At 38.1% G+C, this 21,187-nt stretch overlaps 1 protein-coding gene across 1 annotated transcript; it reads right to left on the bottom strand.

The window, feature by feature from the left end:
* Positions 1 to 1,894: 1,894 nt before the first annotated feature.
* Positions 1,895 to 13,617, bottom strand: KBTBD8 (kelch repeat and BTB domain containing 8). The gene is made up of 4 exons (XM_006192282.2): positions 13,523 to 13,617; positions 12,688 to 12,898; positions 7,890 to 9,004; positions 1,895 to 5,184 (listed from the first exon to the last, which is right to left on the bottom strand). The coding sequence occupies exons 1-4, from the start codon at positions 13,536 to 13,538 to the stop codon at positions 4,721 to 4,723; spliced, it is 1,806 nt and encodes a 601-aa protein (XP_006192344.1). The 5' UTR covers positions 13,539 to 13,617; the 3' UTR covers positions 1,895 to 4,720.
* Positions 13,618 to 21,187: the final 7,570 nt, after the last annotated feature.

Genomic DNA, 21,187 nt, shown 5'->3' on the forward strand with positions numbered 1-21,187 from the left:
ATACATATATTTGTATATATTATTATATATTACGTAGATAATATATAACAACCCAAAGTATAAAATGAGTCCACACTGATATAAATAACTGAATAAATAAGTAAATTAGGAAGGAGAGAATAAATCTTTGCAGTAGAACCCCAAATAACTTATGTAGATAACTCTGCCTTCAGGGAGGTGGCATGTAATTCTGCACCATAAGTGTGAACTTGAAAGTGTGATTTCCTTTCAAAGGAAAGAGGGGAAAGTAACTTTACAGAGGAATAATGTGACAAATGCTGTCTCAGCCAGGTGACCCAGGTTAACATCAACAATGCCAAGTCATGTTGAGACTGTACACGCTTGATAGGATGTGAGAAAGGTTTTTCACCTCTGTGGTCTTACTCCCCAGTTTAATCATGAGAACATCAGACAAATCTGAATGAGAGACCTACAAAAATCTCTGACCAGTACCCTTCAAAATTGTCCAAGTCATCAAAAACAAGGAAAGTCTGAGAAGGTGTCCCAGCCGAAAGGAGGCTAAGGAGACATGACAACTAAATGTTATGTATCCTGCATGAGATCCTGGAGCATAAGTAGGACATTATGTAAAAACTAAGGATTTCTTAATAAAGTTTAGAATTTAGTTAATAATAGTTAATCAATATTGACTTATAAATATAAGATGTTAATAGTGTTGGGAAAAAGTGGTACTTAAAAAAAAGCAACCATTAGACACAAAATACAGAGCATCTGCCTTTTCTATCAGTTTGCTTTGAACTAGTGTAGCATGTCAGAACCAGGTTGAGGTGAAAGTGGATATCTTGGCTCTAACCCCAAGCGAGCCCCTCATTAGTTAGATGACCTTCAGCAATTCACTTGGTCTTGGTGTTTCCAATCTAACAAAACAGAGGTGGTAGCACTGGTCCTACCACTTCTCAGGGTGCTCTGAGACTTAAACAGAAATCCATTTCTTTCTACAAACATTGAGTGTCTAGTATGTCCTCGGCACTGAGCTGAGGTGAACAACAGATAAAATAAATTCCTTGCCTTCGTGGAACTTCGTGGGGGTATATGAAATATAAAGCAGGAAGAGACAGGCGGTATAGGTGGGGGTGGAGTTGGAAGGAGCTCCGTTTTACACCAGGTGGTCAGGGAAGGCCTCTCTGGAGTTTTAATAGAGACTTAACTAAGTGAGTTGTCAGGGCTTCCTTGGGAAAAGACACAGCATGGGCAAAGGCCCTGATGTTGCAGGGGCTTGGCATGTCTGAGGAACAGCAGTCAGTGTAGCTGGAATGGAGTGAGCGAGCAGGGGGATGGCAATGCAGTCCCAGAAGTGGGGCTGGGAGTGGAGATCATGAAGGAAGGGGTGTGGCTCCCATGTGAAGGGAGACTGGAGGGATCTGAGCAGAAGAATGTAGTCCTGACTTCTGGTTTAACAGGGTCACTCTGGCTACTGTGTGGAGGACAGACTAGATTCCAAGGGGTCAGAGGTGACTGAAATGAGACCAATTCAGTAGCAAAGCATTAAGGCAGGCAAGGTAGTTCAGACTAGGGTGATAGTCGTGTAAGTGGTATGTGGTCACAGTCTAGCTATATTTTGAAGGAAGAAGCAACAGGATTTTCTGATGGATTAGGTAGGAATCGTGACAGAAAAGAATGGAATACCAAGAGTTGAGGGCAGAACCAACTCAACAAAGGAGCTACCGATATGAGCGAGCTTGCTTTAGAAATTAAAGAGCATTATATAAGATAATATTAACCTGTTCCTTTTGTACCAGAGGCCAAATATTTGATAGATTGAAATCTTATTCTCTCCCACCATGATATAAGGTATTTCATGATGTTCACCAAGTTTTAATTCTACAAAAACTCACTAGTTAGAGGTCAATTACGACAAGGGAAGTTTTCGGTCAGAAAAGATTTTATTATACGAAACAATGCCATCAGGTAAAAATGCAAAAAATTGTGCAATTATGGCAAAATGTTTAAAAATATCTACACATTTGCCCCCAAAGGACTACAGTACTTACTACATACCTGAGCACTGAACATTGAATGCCATTTTAAACTGCTTCACGTAGGGAATCTGATTCCTTGCAGATCACATCCACTTGTTCTCATGCACCAATGAATTCAACTTGATGCTTTGTAGGATAACAGAAAACAAAGATGGAAAATAAAGAATACAGTTTCTACTTTCCTATAATATAGTTATACCATGTCCAGTTTTCGATGTGTAAAAAATACATAGGAAAGTGCTACATACCTTCTTCAAATGCAAAAACAAAGGTCAAGTGGGACTGGCATATGTTACCCTATATTTTAATTCTGTAGTACCTATTGTGCCTTTTATTTATATTCTCATCCTACTATGCAAATGTACCTTAAATATCTAAACATATACCCACGCATATTACTAATCTTAGTTTTCTAGGACCTCTTCTGAAATTATTTTCAAAGTGGCAAAATATCCCAGGTATATAATTTAAACAAATAGTTCTTCATACAAAATTCAATATATATTCTACTTCTGTAGCAAATTCTAAACCTTGGCTTTGACACACTATACTTAGCTCACACCCTCAATATAAACTGTCATAGCAAAAGGATCAACTGTTGTGCAGATCAACAGAATAAATCGACTGCAGAATCAACCACAGTACACAGTACTCCTCTACATAGACAGCACATGTAAATTACTAACTCAATGTTCTAATGTCATGTTTTCAAGTAACACAGTCTTCTAAATAAATACAGGATTGTCAAAAAGCGGCAGGAAATCTTTGATATTCAACAAAGCTTTCAAAAAATAAATTACATGAACATCTCTTGTAAAAGTTAGTTCCTTTTGTTCCCACCCCCCACCCTTGGCAATGCAACACCGCAGGGATACTTCAAAATGCTCACAGAAATAGCCCCGAAACAGCACGAAGACAAAGAAAAACAGGGGAGAAAAAAAAACAGGTGATTGGTTGACAAAGTCGATAAAGAGATTATAGATACACTGTCAGGGCCAGTAAGAAAGCACGTATCTAGTTTCCCAAGACTAGATTTTAAAATGTTAATTCTCTCAATGCTGTCCACTTTAAATTCGGCTTCAGGAAACCTTCCCTACTTGTAGAGGGCTATGACAAGCAGTTTGGAAAGTTTCTGAAAAACGAGGTATGTGATGCAAAGAGGCAATGTTTTAAATTTGTTTCACAGTATCACATTACAACTTGTGCAAGAGTTTTTAATACAAACCATGCCAGTTTGTTTTCCTTAAAGAGAATTATAATGTTCCAGTTGAGGACAGACTCTGGGCTATACTTACATCCTTTATTAATTATTCCAGGCAGAGTAAAAAATAAGTTACTGATCCAAATATCTGCCTCCAGTATAACACATGAGTTGGTTTGTCCTTTCTGTTAACATTTCTAACTGATTGTTAGAAATTCATCAGTTAAACATCAAAAATGACTTAGTACCTATAATGCAATGGTTCTCTTCACTCACTCTTTTCCTTTTCCATCACTTTCAGCCAGAACAAGTTTTTCAATGTAAAATTATTCATAACTGTTAAGTGCAAAAATGAAAAAAAATGAGGTTTTAATTGTCATATGTAACTCAGAAGCCATTAAATGAGACTACTGCAAGAGTTTTATGTTTCTGGAAAGCAGAATTTGAAAAGCAGGTATAAAACTTCACATTGCTCTGTACAGAAGAAAAAGGTAACTTTCATTGTACTGATCCTGACTGGACAGGGAAAGGATGGAAGAGGATGTTGGGCGACAAAATAGCCCATGTTAGTGCAAACCAAGTATAAAGTTCTTTTCACTGTTTCAAGAGTGAATCCAGTTAGACCAATAACTGGCCATATCTTGCCATTATCTAAGTAGAGAATCTTGGAAAAACAAGAGTTCAACAGGTCAAGTCCTATGGCCGTGAAACTAACATACCAATTTGAAAGGTAAGCAAAGGCTCAGAAGATTGGAATCTTTATCTAGCTCTACGCATGAATTAACTTATACCGGCACCAGCCACCTGTAAATTTGAACCCTTTTCAGGATTTAAAAAAAAAAAAAAAATTGAGACAGTGTTAGTTAGCACTTGAAAAAAATTGTCAACAGAAAACTGCTAATTTAAAACTTAAGCTTAACTTAAAGTAACATGGGAAATAGAAAACAATCAGACTAAAAGCTCTTTCTGAGACTGATTTGTTTTTCCTTCAGTCTACTCTAGTAACAGAACACATTTAAATCTCAGTACACTTGAAAACAGTACACAAATATACATATATTAAGAATGAGAGTCTAAGTTAGTGCGTCTCTGTGTTGGAGAGGTCACAGCTAAAGTCCTAGTGATATTGCCTCAGATTTTTACCCGTATTCAAAATAAAAAGTCACATCAAACTATTTTGGTTGTCTCTAACCCATAATACCCTAACTGCTCTTATAAGAGTGCATAGTTGTCGATTCATCTGGTGTCTCAGACTGTTCATCACAAAATGCTAGAATGAGGTGATTACATTTATACCAGAAAAAAAAAAAAGCTGATAATTGCACTTTGTTACCTTTTGCTTACTGAAATGAAAACATCACAAGGATGAAAAGAAATCCCTCCCTACACTAATCTTTAAGAGCACCCATCTCCATGTATAAACTCCCTCAGCTTTCTGAAATACTGACAGCACTTCTTGTATCACTGAAAGTGTCCTCAAGCACGAGATGCCAGTGAGCTCACTAAGGCCTACGATTCATTAAAGTACTTTCTGAAGACACTGAGGATAGAGTTTAGCAACAGCACATTCAAAATGCCGGCCAAGGTCCCAGAGTCGATCTGGGGTCTCATACACTTTCATCCATTGGTCAGTGATGTCATCATATTGGTAAAGGGAATTTTTTCTGCTGGTTCTGAAGACATGTTCTTCGACGGTCACTTGAGTAGCTCGCACAAATAAATGGAGTTTATTCTGGAAGAGTACCAGCTTAAGGTATGGATTTATGGACTCATCACATGGAAAGTCCTTCTTCCGAGTCCATTTATTGAGCTCAATGTCATAGGCTTCTACAGTAAACATACGCTGATGATTTCCACAGGTTCCAGCTATGTAATAGATAGAGTTCTTGTATACAGCTGCCAAGCCCTGGATTCTAGGCACAGTCATGGGGGTTAAGAAACCCCAGTAGTCTTTTTGAGGCTCATAGAAGAGGAAAAATTCTCCTATAAAAGGGAAAAAGAAAAAAACAGAAAACAAGAATATGTACATTTACAGTCTCTTTTTGGTTATATGTTGAGGATTAAAGAGCATAATTTTCAAGTCTTTTACTTTCTAAAATATTTCTTTTATAATCGCCAGGGACACATTAAATATTGTAAGATAGCTTAAAATGTCTCTGTTCTATGGCACAGCATAACATAATAGTAGAGTCAGCCTGAATTGGGGTGTTCATACTGGGGTAGTGTGAGGAGTGACTTTGGTTTGATGACAGAATAAGAGTTAAGAGATTGGTTCCACTACTCTCTCCAATTGGGTATTTCAGAAAATTTATTTTAAGCCAGCTCTAAAAAAGGCATTATTACTAATGGTTAGCCAGTGAGATCACAGTTTCATCACGAATAAATCACTATAAATTTATGTGCTAATTATTTAATTATAAGATAATCCATAGAATTGCTCACATTTGTGTCTATGGGCCACTATTATGTTTACTTTAGTGTTACTGTAATACAAAAACAACTATTTAAGAGGCGAAGACATAGCTTTAAGATGATAGAAAATACACACATCATTTGGAGTTGACTATGAGTCAGTTTCAGTTCTATTTTGACAATAAGAGGAAGTACTGAGTCAGGCTGCCAATATAAAAATGTCTAGAAGAATTAAACTAGTGAAGATTTACAAGATTTTGGCTAATTATCACATTTGTATAAAATCCTTGACAGGGAAATCTGAACTCTTTATGAACAGATTAAATGATTCTCCACAGCCACTGACAGTACAGCATAAGCTTTTGACTATTGATGTCAAGTTTATTTATATAAAGAAGCTTTGTTTAGATGAGAAGTACCTACTTCTAAATTGAGCTTCCCCTTGAAAACTGTTTTGAACTAGGGTTACTCCTATGGACAAATTTAACTGCCTGCTTAATAAAAGTGATGCTGTAATTTCAATTTTTCATAAAATGGCCTGTTAAACTCCCAGCTTTTGTGTGCATATCACCTACCCTTATTGACGAACATGGAACAGGATTCTTAATAAAGAAGATAGGAATTAAAACTTTCTAACATGTATTACCTCTCTATAAATTTCTTCTAAAAAGGAAAGGTAATACATCTTAAAAGTTGATTTTTAAAATCTAAAGTCCTCTTTAATAAATTAAAAACAGTGACAGGCAATTAAGAAAACCCTTAGCGCCTCAAATTCCTCTCATATAAAATACAACCTCAGATTAAACAATGTTCATTCCAGCCATGAAATTTCATTAATTCATTGTTACGTTGCTCCAGTATTTACACTAATACACAACCTTTGCATTCCAATTGGGAGTCTTCTAATTAATTCTATCTCTATCAGCTAGCTGGTTAGTCAGTAAAACCAAAATCTGTGTAGAGACAGCTTCATCCTATGGGATGATATAACCTATCCAACCATACTCGACAGATTACCTATCCATTCAGATACTCCATTTTTTGGCAAGACCAACAAATCTAAATCATGCCTGTGCTTCTGTTCAACTAAAACAAGGCGCTAGAGGGTACTACTCCTTCTGGAGAAATTAACTTTACATTGAAGTTTAAACAAATGGGTTCAGGCAATTCTAGGAAATTATTAGTCAAATAAAGGATTAGAGCAAAGAACATAATTTAAAAAAAAAAACCAAAACCACAATGGTATAAAACCTAAAAAAACCACGTGTAACTACATGGAAGATGCCCCCTTTTCCTTGTTTTATTAGAGTAGCAGTGTGAGGAAATTATTTATATATAAGCAATTAAGAAACACCAAGGAAGAAAAACCATGTTGGTATTGTCAACACTGCAGCTGACATTCAAGCACCTAAAATAAGAAACCAAACACAAGGAAAACATTAGTTGTCACAAATCAGAACCTTGAATCAAATATCTTATTTACTCTTACTCAGTTGCTCTTTGTATTTCTGCTCTATCATCTTTGCCAGAGTACTAGTCTTCAGTAGTTTAAATAAAAATTTTTAAGCTAAGTATATTAAATAATCCCTCCATCTTATAATGGTAGAAGTAAGAAAAAGGTAGCATCTCACAGTTCTTCAGTGAAAAAAAAAAACTGTAAGCAATGTATTATGGATTGCAACATAAACTGCAGTGAAATTAAAATCTTGAAGACTGTAATTTCAAACCCTTTGCAATCATAAGGCTTATACAAAATTCTTTGGCAACTGAATAGTTTGACTGCAGCTGATGCTTCGTTCTTTTTCCTCTTTTAAGCTAATCTAGTGAATTCCATAAGAAAAGTAGTTGCTGCAACATCTCTTGATTATACATTATTGAAAAGCAAAAAAGTCATGTATCAAACTTGCTTTCTTATTTAAAGTTTTTAAAATGCCTCTGAAAGCATCTTCCCAAAATGCTGAACTGTGATCTATGAAAAAAATGTTTTCAAATATACTTATTCCACATGTTGTCAAAAATAAAGTAAGAACATCAAAAACTTGCAGGGTCATTTTGGGAACTTGAAAGCACCTGCTTTTTTTGATTAAAAAGTTTATTTTCTTTATGGGTCCTTTAAAGAACAGACTGTTCTAACAAATAGTTGATGATAAGAAAGCCAGAGGTAGTCCTCAACTAACAGGAACAACGTACATTTTACTTACGTTTTAGTGTCAGTGAGTGAACCACAGTTTGACCAGCTGTCCTTTCATACAGATCTAAATCACTTGGGTACCTACCCTGTAAAACATAGATCTTCTCTTTGTACTCCACGGCATTATGAAACTCCATGGCAACAGGCATGGCGCAGACGGTCGTCCAGCAATTCTCTCTGCTGTCGTAGCACTCCACAGATTTCAGTGAGTTTCTCCCGTCACCTTCATAAACACGCCCTCCGATTGCGTACATCTTACCGCAACAGTACACCAGTTTGCAGCCTATTCTGGCTCGGAGCAAGGATGGCTTTGATAGCCACCTGTTGGTGGAATGGTCATACATCCAGAAATCATTTTCTGCCTTGTGGTCGATGGATACCTCACTGCTGCTCGGCCTGTACCCTCCTGCAATGTAAATATCATTATCTGGTGATACAAGAATCCCAACTTCTCTTAGATCATTTGGTGGTTTGCATAGTTTAAACACTCTTCCTGTGAATATATCTAGACAAGGCACTGTTTGCTTCTTTCCTGAGTGTTTGTGGGCAGCATCAAAGCATATGATCATTTCTGATGCAGTCATTCCCAGTCTCTGTGTACAGCCATTGGTATTGGATGGCCCCTTTTCCACAGAGCTTTTGGCTATAGCCTGTGCAAACTGAGGTGGGATTTTCTCTATAAAGGTTTCTTCCATCAGAGGAAAACGTATGCATTTGGCAAAAATTTCTGGAAGGTGCACTTCTCTTTCATTCTGTTCATGTTCAAACCACCTTATAATGCTTTCATAAACGTGCTCTTCTCGGTCTACGTTTAGATCATCACTGTCAAGGATACTTATCAGTTGGTCTTTTGTCAACTGGAGAAACTCTTGTTCTTTGGTGACACACAGGAACTTTTTACGAATGTATTCTTTAGATCGATCTCCGAGTTCCTGATGTCCATAATGATCAGCAAAGATGAAGACCCCAATTGAATTCTGTGGGTCCAAATGACTGATCATGTACTTAGCACATTGGTCTTGGATGGAGGGAATCTGGAAGATGCTAGCTGCAGTGAACAAGGCTTGAACATTGGCCTCTGTCAGAACAACTCTGGAGGTATAGGCGTAGTTCAACACTAAATCCATTGATTCAGCTTCAACACCAACTATTCGAACTTCTTTTTGAGTGCTTTCTGTAAGGCCGCTAGTGAACATGGATCTAGGAAGGAAACAGTGATTAATTTATTTATCTTTTGAAACTGAAAAATATTTCCAGATGTGTTTCCTGATATCTTGAATAGCAGGAAATGGGATCAAAGTTGATCACCTAGCAGAAGGGTCTACTCTGGCTCATCTCAAAATACCCTATTCTCAGGAGCAGGCCATCCACTTTGTGCCAATTCTGAGAAAAGGAGAGGATACCTAATTAAAGCACATCAAAAGATGGCATGGAATATTCCAGGACATCTTGTTTTTCTTGAAGCCCTATCCAGGCTTCTGGTCAAGTTACCTTAGGGACTTGAGCTCCTCAATCGCCAGGTCAGTCAGAAAGTTTAAGAATACCCATAGGGTATCAGTGTGACACATTAGCATACAGAGCCTGTCCAATAAAACTTTTCATGACCCAGTGGAAACTGACAGGGCAACTTGTGCCCAAAATATATCTTTAAAAATTTCATCTTAGAAAAACAAGATATATTCAAAAGTTCATATTTTCTACCTACTCCTTTTAAATCAGTTATCCTTTGAATGCTTCCTTAATCATTTTAAGGAATATAAAGAACATCAATTTACTTATTCTTGAAAATCTTTGCTTGATTTAAAAAAATAAAGAAATATACTTGATTTTCTCAAAGTTACCATATTTTACCTATTTATATTTGTGTAGAAATAGATTATTGTAGGCTTAATATAATGCCTACTTCTAAAGAGAATTAACTGATTCTTTGGAGATAATGGTTTTTAAAATTCCATGCTTTTGTCTTTGAGATCAAGCCTTTTCTTTTCTTTTAAATTAAAATATCTGTGTATTTATGGTACTTTCTTGGCCAAAACATTAAGTGGCCAAAAACCTGGCTCTTTATTTAAAAGTGCTAGTCATTTATAAATGTCGTTTGCCTTTCTTTTCCCTTCTTTAAGATTTCTTTCTAGGCTATTCTTAAAATTAAATATAAAAATAAAATTAAAAGCTCTTCTAAAATCCTCTTGAGAAAAGGACTGTGTGCCCTAGGAAGCTTACTGGATGTCTTTTGAAGAAAGTGACCTAACGCTAGTGATAAACTGGATTATTCAGATCCTGGACTTCTGCGCCCACCCCCCCTCCCTCCATTTTATTTTTAAGAGTTATGTTATGAAAAAATACCCTTAAATGTGTAGGCTTCCAGTCACTTTTGAAGTCTTCATCAAAAACATGAAATTAATTTAAAAATACAGTATGGAATATTGGAGGCATACAAGGGTACCAGGACCAGCTTGTTGCCTGGGTTAACCATTCTTTGAGTCCTATTTTTACTTCTAGTATGTAAATTTTAAGTTTAATATCACACAGACTTTTTTTTTTTTAATGACTGAAAACTAGATGTTCCAATGTATGAGCTCGTTTTCAGTGCAGGTGCTGAAAAACTCAGCTGTGCAGCTTCCAATTAAAAAGGAAAATAAAGCCCTCCATTAGGCAAAGATTAACTCCCAAAGGAGAACATTACCATGTATCCCTTAATCATGGGAGCTACTACTGACTTGAGTAACCTGGTCTCACATACAGGAGCCTTGTGACGCCTGAGTCCTCCTCCGTTCTAATAGGTTCTTTATGTAAACTCTATATGAAGGGGAGTGCTTCCTCACATAAAATCCTACGCAGCAAAAGGTTTCTAATGATCATACAAATTTTACTTCTGACAAGCAACTGGGATCGTGAAACAGCCATGCCAGATTTCAAGCTATTCTAATTTTTCCAGCAGTGATGCAAGACTTAGAAACTATTAAGTGTGACTTTCTAGATCTCACATAAGGAGCAGCATTGGTGCCAAGAAACTTTTGTACTGAAACCTCTAGCAAGAAAGATCCTAATTCCTGAGTTTTCTATACAGGTATCTTCATTTGGATTCACATATCTTATGCTTAGAAAGCTTTCCAAGCATTTCCTTCTTGGAAATTAAAAAAAAAACAACAAACAGAAAACCCCCACAAAACTACTGTAGCATACTTCTTTTGAAGTGATTTGTCTGGGTTTTCAAAACTAATTTTAATTAAGTATGACAGTTAAAGGATATAAGCCAGAATATAAAATTACAGTGAGACAGTGAGATACAGACATTTTCACTTTGAAGTTTCAGTTCTTTTTCTTTTTAACTGCTCAAGTCTAATTAAACAATTAAAATTTCTGAAAGGTGACTTTAAAGAGGACCCACTCTTGCTCCCTTAAAGTCATATAGTGGCTAAGAAGCCTGGCTCTGGAATCAAATCCAGCCTCTGCCACTGAGACAGATGATTTAGGCAGGTCACTTAACCTCTCTGAGGCTTAGTCTTTCCACATGTAAAATGGGAATAACAACTGTGTAGAGACAGAACTGTAAAGATTACAGTAACATATGTAAAGTATGCTTTGCTCAGAGTTTGATATGCAGTAATTTAAACATATTTAAACACATACATGACCTAACCATATCTAATGGATCTCCTGGATGAATTAGTCTCACCAGCAGTTTCCATTAGAGGCCAAACGTCTTGTCTTTAGTGTATATGAGTTTCTTCTTTTTTCTTTCAGCTCGCTGCCTCATGATGGTTAATACTTAATAGTCCAGTGACCTACCCTAGGCAAGTCTAAATGGTTACATCACAAGCATCAAACTGAAGTGACTATATTTAACCCAGTATTCTGAGAAAGAGGAACCAGAAACTGCTGTCTGGCACACTCCCCAGCTATAAGCCCTATAAAGGTAAGCACCTTCAAAAGGAAAAAGCACATTGAGAGTGTGGTTGAGAAAACTATTTCATAGTCATTCATGCACCATTTTTGAATACTGAAAGTCTTAAAGTGAGCACTTGAAACTAAAGAAGAAGTTAAACTCAAACAAGAAACTGCTTTTATCACTGACCTTAAGAGTTTGATATTATTTTTTAGACCCTAGTTTTGAAATTTTACTTTTCAAAGTTTTATGATACATATGGATGAATAAAAATGAAAATGAAAACTGAGCTTAAAAATACTTCCGAAAATCTTAGAAATAATCATTAGTCTGGGGTCTAAGGCACATACATAGAAACCATATTTCATTCATTTTTACTTCATTGCTTTTATCTCCGTGGCATTAAAACAATCCGTTAAATGATAATTGGTTTTAAATAGAACAGGCTATTATGTTTTAAATTCTAAGAGAGTTACATGCACTAAAGAAATCCTGGATACATTCTTGGAACAAATTCTAGATCAGCACTACCCAATAAAACTTTCAGTGATGAAAATGTTCTATATCTGAGCTGTACAACAGGGAAGCCACTACCTACATGTGGCTATTGAGCACTTTAAATATAGTTAGTGTACCTGAGGAATTGAATTTCTAATTTTGCTTAATTTTAAATAATTGAAGTTTAAATAGCCACATGTGGCTGTTGGCTGCCATATTGGGCAGTGCAATTTTAGATTTTCCTGTCATTTACCTGAAACATACAAACGAAACCATATTCATAACTTAAAACCCAACCACCTGAATTCTAGAAGAATCTGTCAAGTTGAAAAGGCGGGGGTGGGGCTGAATAAAATAGGGCTTGTTATTTATTTTCAGGAAGGAAATGTATTGGTTTCATTTCATTGTTGCATCTCAGTATAAGAATCAAGTGGGCAATACTGAGGGGGAAAAGGGAACTCGGTGAGGATATCAATAAAAGTTTCCACCACCATCATACCTGAAGTAAGGGCTGATTGCAGCAAGAACGTTTCTATGACAGGAAAATGTTTTCCCGTGATCCACTTCCACTACAATGTCTGTCAGCTGTCCTTCATCGTACATTGTTTTGAGTTGCTTAAGAATACTGCAAGCATGAAAGGGGTCCATGGCATCGTTGGCTGAGTCTGAAGAAGGAATCCCATTCGGTGTTGGGGAAGACTTACTTAAATCTAGGAGAAAAATCGTACAAGAACAAGAAGTTCGCAGCCAGTTTCGGCATCGCCGCGGGTGTTTTTTTTTTTTTTTTTTTTTTTTGGTGGGGGGGTGTTTGTTTCCTTGGCTTGTTTTTTACCCTCCTACAAAAATACGTATATGTATATAGACACCCCCAAATGGGATCGCCAGGTAGGATCTGGGAGAGAGCGAGCTGCGATGCAAGTTCAAGTACCAGCCTGCTCCTACCGGAGCCCGGCGAGCCCGAAGCCCCGTGCTCGCGGAGTGACCGTGCGGGCAGCGCAGGCGACGTGTCTGCGGCGACTCCGCCGACAACGAGAAAGTCGCAGCTTAGAGCCGAGGGCAGGAGCCTCACGAGGAAAGCTCGATGGATGGCGGCCGCCAGTGCCCCTCAACCGCGTTTGCGAACAGGTCCGAGCGGCGGCGGGTACCCGGCCTCTCCATCCCTGTCTGGCCGGACCGCCCACCTCCCTCCACGCCATTCATCCTCCCTCCCCTCATCCCAGTCCACCTCTCCATCCTCCTCTCCAGCTCCTCATCGCCACTGCCTCAGCTCGCAGCCTGAGCCTGGTCCCCGGCCCACCTCCCCTCCACACCTCCCTAGCCACTACATGACCCACCTGCCGACGCGGCCATTTCTCGACGCGGCCCGGGCTCCAGCTATTTAAAGAGGAAATGTCATTTCGCTTCTCTCTCTCCCGGGTTCCGGCTCTTCTAAGCTGTCTGTAGCCAATGGAATGGCCTATGCGTCCGGCTCCGCCCCGAGGCTCCGAACTCCGGGCGCCGATTGGCCACGATAAGCGCACAGGCGCCTCGGGAAATGTAGTTTTATTGCTCCCTTTCCCGCGTGGTCCGGGCCGGGCGGAGGCTCAAAGCCGGGGTTCCTATTGGCTGGTTCTGGCGGAGGCGTGGAGCAGAGAGCCCGCCAGCCTGTGTCTGTGCAGCGCGCAGTGCCTATTGGGAGACGTAGTCTTCTGGCGGAGGAGAGCTGTCATTCTGAGAGGCTGGGATAGGGAAAGCTCTTGAAGTGCAAATTTCCCCATTTTAGGCCTCTCTCCAGGCACCAGGCTCTTTTTTTTTTTTCTTTTCTTTTTTTCCCCACACCTTGTTCTTCATTTCCTAAGCGTCCTGTCCAAATTAGCTTCCGGTATGAAAGTGGGGGTCCCCGTGAAGGCTCCGAAACCAGAAAAATTCGGAAATGGACAAGAGGGCTGTTGCCCAGAAATGCGAAGGAAATCTGACACCCCATACCGAAGAAAAATATCAGGAGGCCAAGAAGCGAGCCATCTCTGATGAGTCACCTGTGACACCCAATTGAAATAGCATCGCCTTGGCTGAGTGCTCCGGTTTCCACACGTTAACTTGGTCTGGTTACAACGGCTGCTCAGGATCTTTAATTCCCACTCAATGCCTTGCTTTTCTCGAGCACCCAGAGAACACCTGTTCCACCTTTAAAAGCACAAGAACATTTTAAAGGGATTCAACATGCTTTCCTTTTTGCTCCCGGGGGTTGTGGTACTAAGTAGTCTGAGATTTCCTTTGAAGAAAATATTGGAAAGTGCCCTGAGTCTGTAGCCAGGGACAATAATTGAATTTCTGGCACTTTACTTTTTAATGTGGGACCTCAGATATGACCCTTTAATTCTCGAACACTTAGCTCCTTTACATGTAATGTGTGAATAATAATTCCTATTCTATCTGCCTCACAGGCTGCAAGCCTTTTGAAAGAAAGCAGAAATTTTACTGTTAACGTGTTTTGATTTTTTTATCTTGTGTTTCTAGCTTCTAACAGGGTGCCTGACACATTATAGATACTTAATATTTTGAAAATAAATATAAGACACAAATGAGCTAACATTGGGAATGCTATTTCTAGACATTTAAAATGTAAGGAAGTTTTTATCAGTGAATGAGAAGGATTTTTTAGTAGAGATATAGTTAGTCCATGAGCATAGATAGCTTTTCAAAGGCTGAAAAGATCAGTTTAATTTCTTGATGAAGGATCTGGGAATTTAAGTTGTGACTGAGAAACAGAAAGAATGATGAAGAACAATCCAATTCTAACTACTAGGTTTGCTGAATAATTTAGAACTCAAAGTATTATCATTGTGTGCAGGTTAACAAGAATTGGTGTTTCCTTGTGGCTGGAATAAGGGGATGTTGATATGAACTTATAAATCATTGCTATGAAAACCGTATCTGCACACTTTTGCATGGATGAAATTGATTTAATTTTGTTACTCAGAACTTTAAATTTCTGTCTTTTATGAGCCCAGTGCTGTTACTTTCTACCTTACAGAAATAATGGGAGTTTCACCCACAATATTGACAGTATTAAGAAAAAAAAATGGCATCAGTCCTTAGGGTTTCTAGATTTAGCAAAAGAAATACAAGACACACAGAACTTGGGACATACTTATAATAAAATGTCACTTGTTATCTGAATCAAATTTAATTGGATATTCTGTATTTTACCTGGCCGCCTCTTCAAATCTGTTAAAATAGGGGGAGAGGGTTGCTTGTGTTTTGTTTTTGATAGCCACCTAAGCCTCCAGAAATTGGTCCGATTTTCTTTTTCATTTAAATCTCACCTAATTAACAAATTGACTTAGCAATACTGTTTAATTTTTTCAAAGTTTTCTGATTCTCTGATCCACAAGAATTTCTGAATTTGGAGGTGGGCAGAATACAAAGAACAAAAGCCAGTCTAAATATAAATAGGAAAAAGGGAAGATTTATAATTACAAGGTTGCCATTTATATGACACTGTGAACAGACTCCATTCTACTGGCCAAATGGCATTACATGGTAAAGAGTCCATCATCAGAAATACACTTTTTAAAAATACAGAATAAGTGGGAAGTTGTAAAAATTGAGCCAATTGTCCCACAGTATTCATTCTCAATGATCTGTAAGAATACAAAGGAGATTTTGTTTTGTGGTTGACACTAAATAGCCAAAGACTGCAGCTTTGTTTTCAAATAGCTCTAATTTGAAATTTAATAAGATCTTACTGCCAATCTAGAAAGGCAACAGCAAAAGTAAACCAGTTTTTTTCTTTATGCATTAAGTACTGTATTGTCCTCTGGAGCAATTTTCTCATATAGTTACAGTTTAAAGTAAGTTTTAGTAAGGATGGAAATTGAAAAAACAAACCAGAATATTTGAAGGACCTATATTTAGTTCAAATTAGACATTTAGAGCTTCATTATTTTAATACTGATTACCTAGGAACCAGAGGCAAAGAAGATTGCTATAACCATGGTTGCTTGAGAGAAGAAAAGTCTTCACATGTCAGTTTTAACAAAGATGAAGGATTATGAAAGGAGCAAATTTGAAAAATGAGAAAACTTCATAATTGCCTTTTTTTTTCTGCTTTCACTTTAAGAGAATGACTTTTAACGATTATTAGCTGTGCCCAGACTACTGCCGATAATACCATATACATGGTGAATCATATATATTAAAAATGGTTAATCACATATATAATTACACATGATATATATTATATATGTCATATATATATAATTAACCATTAATATTTGTTTAGTTGACCATGCTTCACTATTCTACTGCAAGATTGAGTTATTGTACAAAACTGGAGACCCTGAATAAAATTACTCTACTAGACCCTTAAGTTATAACAATATTCAAACTTAGAATGATTGGGAAAGCCAAAGCCACTGTCAAAATGTGAGACATCAATGCCCTTCCTTGTATGAAGGAAAGCTCATGACCCAAATGGAACTAACAGAAGTAAACAATGATTATTGATTCTTTCTAACCTCAGTCATGATCCAAAAAAATTTTAAGCTTATGGAATTGCTAAAATGCCTAAAGATAAGAAACATCAGTATCTTCAATGTGTGGACTTAGGAACTGAAATTCATGGAGAACAGGCATCAGGTATTAGGAAAGAAGTGTATTAAACACAGCAGAGAGAATGCGGACGATGAGGAGTTGGTGATACTTTAATCCCTAAAATAATCACATATTTATAAAGGAAATATACTGGCATATCACAGTAATTTCAGAGAGATTTAATTTTTATTTCTGCTTGTTCTACCACAGGATTTCTTATTCTCAGCACTATTCATATTTGCAGCCAGATAAATCTTTGTCTTCGGGTAAGGGGGGAGCTGTCCTGTATCAAATACTACTTAGCAAGCAGCATCCGTGGTCTCTACCCACCAGACACCAGTAGCTCCTCCCGCCAAGATGTGACAACCAAACATGTCTCCAAAGACTGTCAAGTGTCCCTTAGGGGGAAAATCCCTTGAGAACCCTTGTTCTACAGAAAGCTCCTGTCTGTTCTGTTCTCCTCCAAGCTTTCCCACTTTGTTAACGGCTCTATTATTGTTTACATCCATCTATTATGTTTATTATTTAAAACTGGTTTTTTTAACCATCCTTTTACATATCCATTGCAAGGACTTGAGTTAATCATTTAGTGTGTTTATAGCACAGTATTATCCTTGGCCCGGGAGCCCCATCTCTCATGTCACATCCGTACTACTACCGCTACTCCCCGTTCTCTACTCCCATCCTTTCCTACTTCATAGACAACCATTATAATGGTTCCATGTGGATCCTGGGGTGTAGATCTGTTCTTGTAAAATATGTATTGATGTTTTATGTGCCTTTGTGATTGATATAATGGTACGGTGCTTTGGATCTCTTCGGTTTCTTACTTAGTTCACTCTGTACTGTGTTTTTAAGGTCTGTGTACATTGCTTTGTGTACATGTGGTCAGTTCTTTTTCCTCTTTACATTCTTACCAACTAGTTCACTGATATACGTTAGGTGCCAAATAAATGTTCACATAACTAATTGCAAAAGTGAATATATCAAATGGTGAATGGATGTAGTTGACAGAATAGGGCTGCCCAAAGATATCCATGTCCTCATTCCCAGAAACTGTGAATATATTACCTTAGAAAGCAAAAAAGCAAAAGAGACTTTGCAGATGTGCTTCACTTAAGAATTTTGATAGGGAGATTATCCTGGATTACTCAGGTGGACCTAGGGCAATCAAGGGGTCCTGATAGAAGGAAAAAGGGTTGAAGCCAAAAAGAGGAGATGTGATGACAGAAGCAGAGGATGGGTGATTTGCTTTCAAGATGAGTAAGGAAGCGTGAGCCAAGGAATGCAGGCAGCCTCGAGAAGTTAGCAAAGGCAAGGTAATGGATTCCCCTCTAGAGCCTGCATGAGGAGGGCAGTCCTGCCAGCACTTTGGTTTTAGGATTTCTGACACCTAGGACTGTAAGGTAATTTGTGTTGTGTTCAGCCACTAAGCTTGTGGTAATTTGGTACAGCAGCAATAGGAAAGTAATGCAGTGGATGAATTAATGCATGGATAAGGGTGCAAGGCTTTCCAACAGTTGAACTGTTGGAAACAGCTCTCCTCTCTCTTCCTGGTCTCTCCATCAAGTGTTTAATATTAATAAACATTGAGAGAATCTCAAAATAAGAAGGACCTCAAATGAGTAATACTTTAAAGGGAAGACTTGTAAAGGGAAAATTGCAAGGGAAATAATCACCCGAAGTGTGTTAACTGGATGGTCAACCTGACTGCAGTGGGGGCTCACTGGATCATCTTTTAAGAAGAGTGAGCTTCAATTTGGGCAGAACCAGCACAAGGGCTTGAATATCTGGAAGGAATGGTTCTTTGGGGCCGTCTGTGGAGATCAGCTTCTTTACTGGGTTTCAGTTTTAATAATAAACAGGTTATTCTGATAGAGATGTCAACCCTCATAGCTGTGACAGAAGGCTTTCTATGGATCTGGAACCAAAATTATAACACTCAGCACATTAGATGTGACACAGAGCCAGAGATGTCTGACATTCAGTTCTCTTGTATGCCTGACTCAATCTGTAAGAAAGAAATGTATTCACTTAAATATAGTAGTTTCGGCCAACTTAGTTATCATAATCCATGGAGAAGCAGCAGGTTTTAATGGATCTCACATCATTTCAAATATACGGCTATTTTTTTCCAACCATTTCTCAAGGTTCCTTTCTTAAAGCACATGTTGCCCTAACTTGTGGGTCATATGTCTGTACACACACAGGGACCTGGTATTCTGGGAAATCAGAGTGAAAAATCATTCTTTAAGAGGTAAATTATCATAATCGTCAAGAAGGCCAGGGTGTGAAATCAGACTACCCCAGTTCAAATTCTTGCTGAACCACTTTCTAGCTATGACCTAAAACAAACCAATGACTTCTTCATGCCTTTGTTTTCTTGGCTCTAAAATTGGGCTAATAGGAGTATTTACCTCGGAGGGAGGGTATAGCTCAGTAGTAGAGTGCATGCCTAGCATGCACTAGGTCCTGGATTCAGTCCCCAGTACCTCCATTAAAATAAATAAATAAATAAATAAACCTAATTACCTCCCTCCAAAATTAAAAATAAAAGTAAAATAAAAAGAGTATTTAACTCAGAGAACTGTTATAAAGAATAAAGGAGATAATTTATGTAGATTTATGTAATTTATGCGAAGTATTTAATCCATTTTCAGGCACAAAGAAAGAACTCAGTGAATATCAGTTACTAGTAGTAGGACTCTGATAGTAAAGTGAAAATTCAGTTTAATTTTCCAGATAATTACTGCAATTAGTTTTTCATTCTTCATGGAATATTAACCAGTTTGCTGCTTAATCAGAGCTAAACTTGATCAGGCACTTGAGATGCGGATTTTCCCAGCTCAGTATCAGGGCAGAGGCTCACTGTCAGTGACCCCTAGGCTTCATAAGAGTAAGAGAAGAAGAACCAAGCCACCCTTATAGGTGCTCTGAATCCAAATATCTGTGACGTTAAAACCAGCATATGTGCGTTAGAATAGAGCGAAATATGCTGTGGTAACAAACAAGCCAATACTTCCAGTAGCGTAAGTCACCAAAATTTTATTTTTCACTCTTGCCTATGTCCAACCCAGGCCAGCAGGAATCTGTACTCAGTAATCTGATTACTCATTGTAGTCACTCAGAGACCCAGACTGATAGAGCAGCCACCGTCATAAATGGCAATGGTCGCCAAATCAGAAAGCAAGCCAGCATGTGGTGAATTGTGCACTGGCTCTTAAAGTTTCCATGGGGAGAGACATACATCACTTTCATTCCCATTTCATTGACCAGTAAAGTCATGTGGCCACTCCTAACTGCAAATAGGATGAGAAGTTCAGTTCTACCGCTCTCAGAAGGAGGAAACCCAGAAATACTTAGGAATCAGTGTCAATAACAAACATACCATACAAGGATTAGACATTTTTAGTGATGCAAGAATAAACAAAATCTAGAACCTACTCTCAGTGACCTGGCAGTTAAGAAGCTATCTGTGCATAAGCACATGTGACTTTAAAGCTAACCAGCAATTGCTAAAGTTACTTTACCCCAGTCACATGGGAAGAGTAAACCAAGGCCACCTATTGCCGGGATGCTCCACCAGGATGAATTTGACCCCCAGGGGATATTTTTGGTTGTTATATTTTATAGTGTGGATGTTGCTACTGGCACCTGGCGCTTAGAGGCCAGGGAGGCTGCTAAATATCCTGTAATTTGCAGGACAGCTCCCCACAAAAAATAATTATCTGACCCCACTATCAGTAGTGCTTGGGTTGAGAAACTCTGGCTCAATGTAACTTTTACTTTGTCTCACATACTCCTAAATCCACTGAAATGAAAATTGTGCGTTTGAAGTGTCTGCACTTGAGACTGTGTACACGAATCTCGTGACAGGAAATCTGAGTGTGCTCCACCATCAAACATTTTATGCTCAGGTATACGGTTCTTTTATTTGGAAGTGTGCACCTGGTACATCCATTTTGAGATACACATAGGAGAGTTAACTGTGTTTTCAGGTTTTTTTCAAAAAGACTTTGAAATTCAAACTTAAAACAATGCTCTTCAAAACTAACAGTACCACAAATATATTTGACATCTTGATTAAACAAGGTTTAGTTCCAATGGGGGAAGAAAAATCATGGCATGACATAATTAGATGCTGACCATGGATATTAAGATGAGGGCTATGCTGAGAACTTCTTGCCTGGAATACCTTTCTCTAAGAAGAGTCTACTATGATAAGAGCAGTCAGGAAATGATCAATGGTTAGTGACCAAGGAAAGGGGTGTAGTAAATCTCAGTGGTATTAATTGAGTTTGTGAGACAAACTTTGTCAGACATGAATGCAGAGGAAAGAGAGGTATGGGGAAGGAATTTGTTATAATATTTCAAGGTTAGAAGCTATAAGTAAACTACACTGAGGGCATTTTGATCTTCCAGCA

This window comes from Camelus ferus, chromosome 17 (assembly GCF_009834535.1).
Source record: "Camelus ferus isolate YT-003-E chromosome 17, BCGSAC_Cfer_1.0, whole genome shotgun sequence".
Lineage (NCBI taxonomy): Eukaryota > Metazoa > Chordata > Mammalia > Artiodactyla > Camelidae > Camelus > Camelus ferus.

Excerpts from the sequence above, each read along its gene's own strand:
- KBTBD8 (XM_006192282.2), bottom strand. Across the intron at positions 9,005-12,687 it reads GCAATCAGCCCTTACTTCAG|ATCCATGTTCACTAGCGGCC; the intron begins GTATGATGGTGG and ends TTTCCTTCCTAG. Across the intron at positions 5,185-7,889 it reads GAAGATCTATGTTTTACAGG|GAGAATTTTTCCTCTTCTAT; the intron begins GTAGGTACCCAA and ends TCCCTTTTATAG.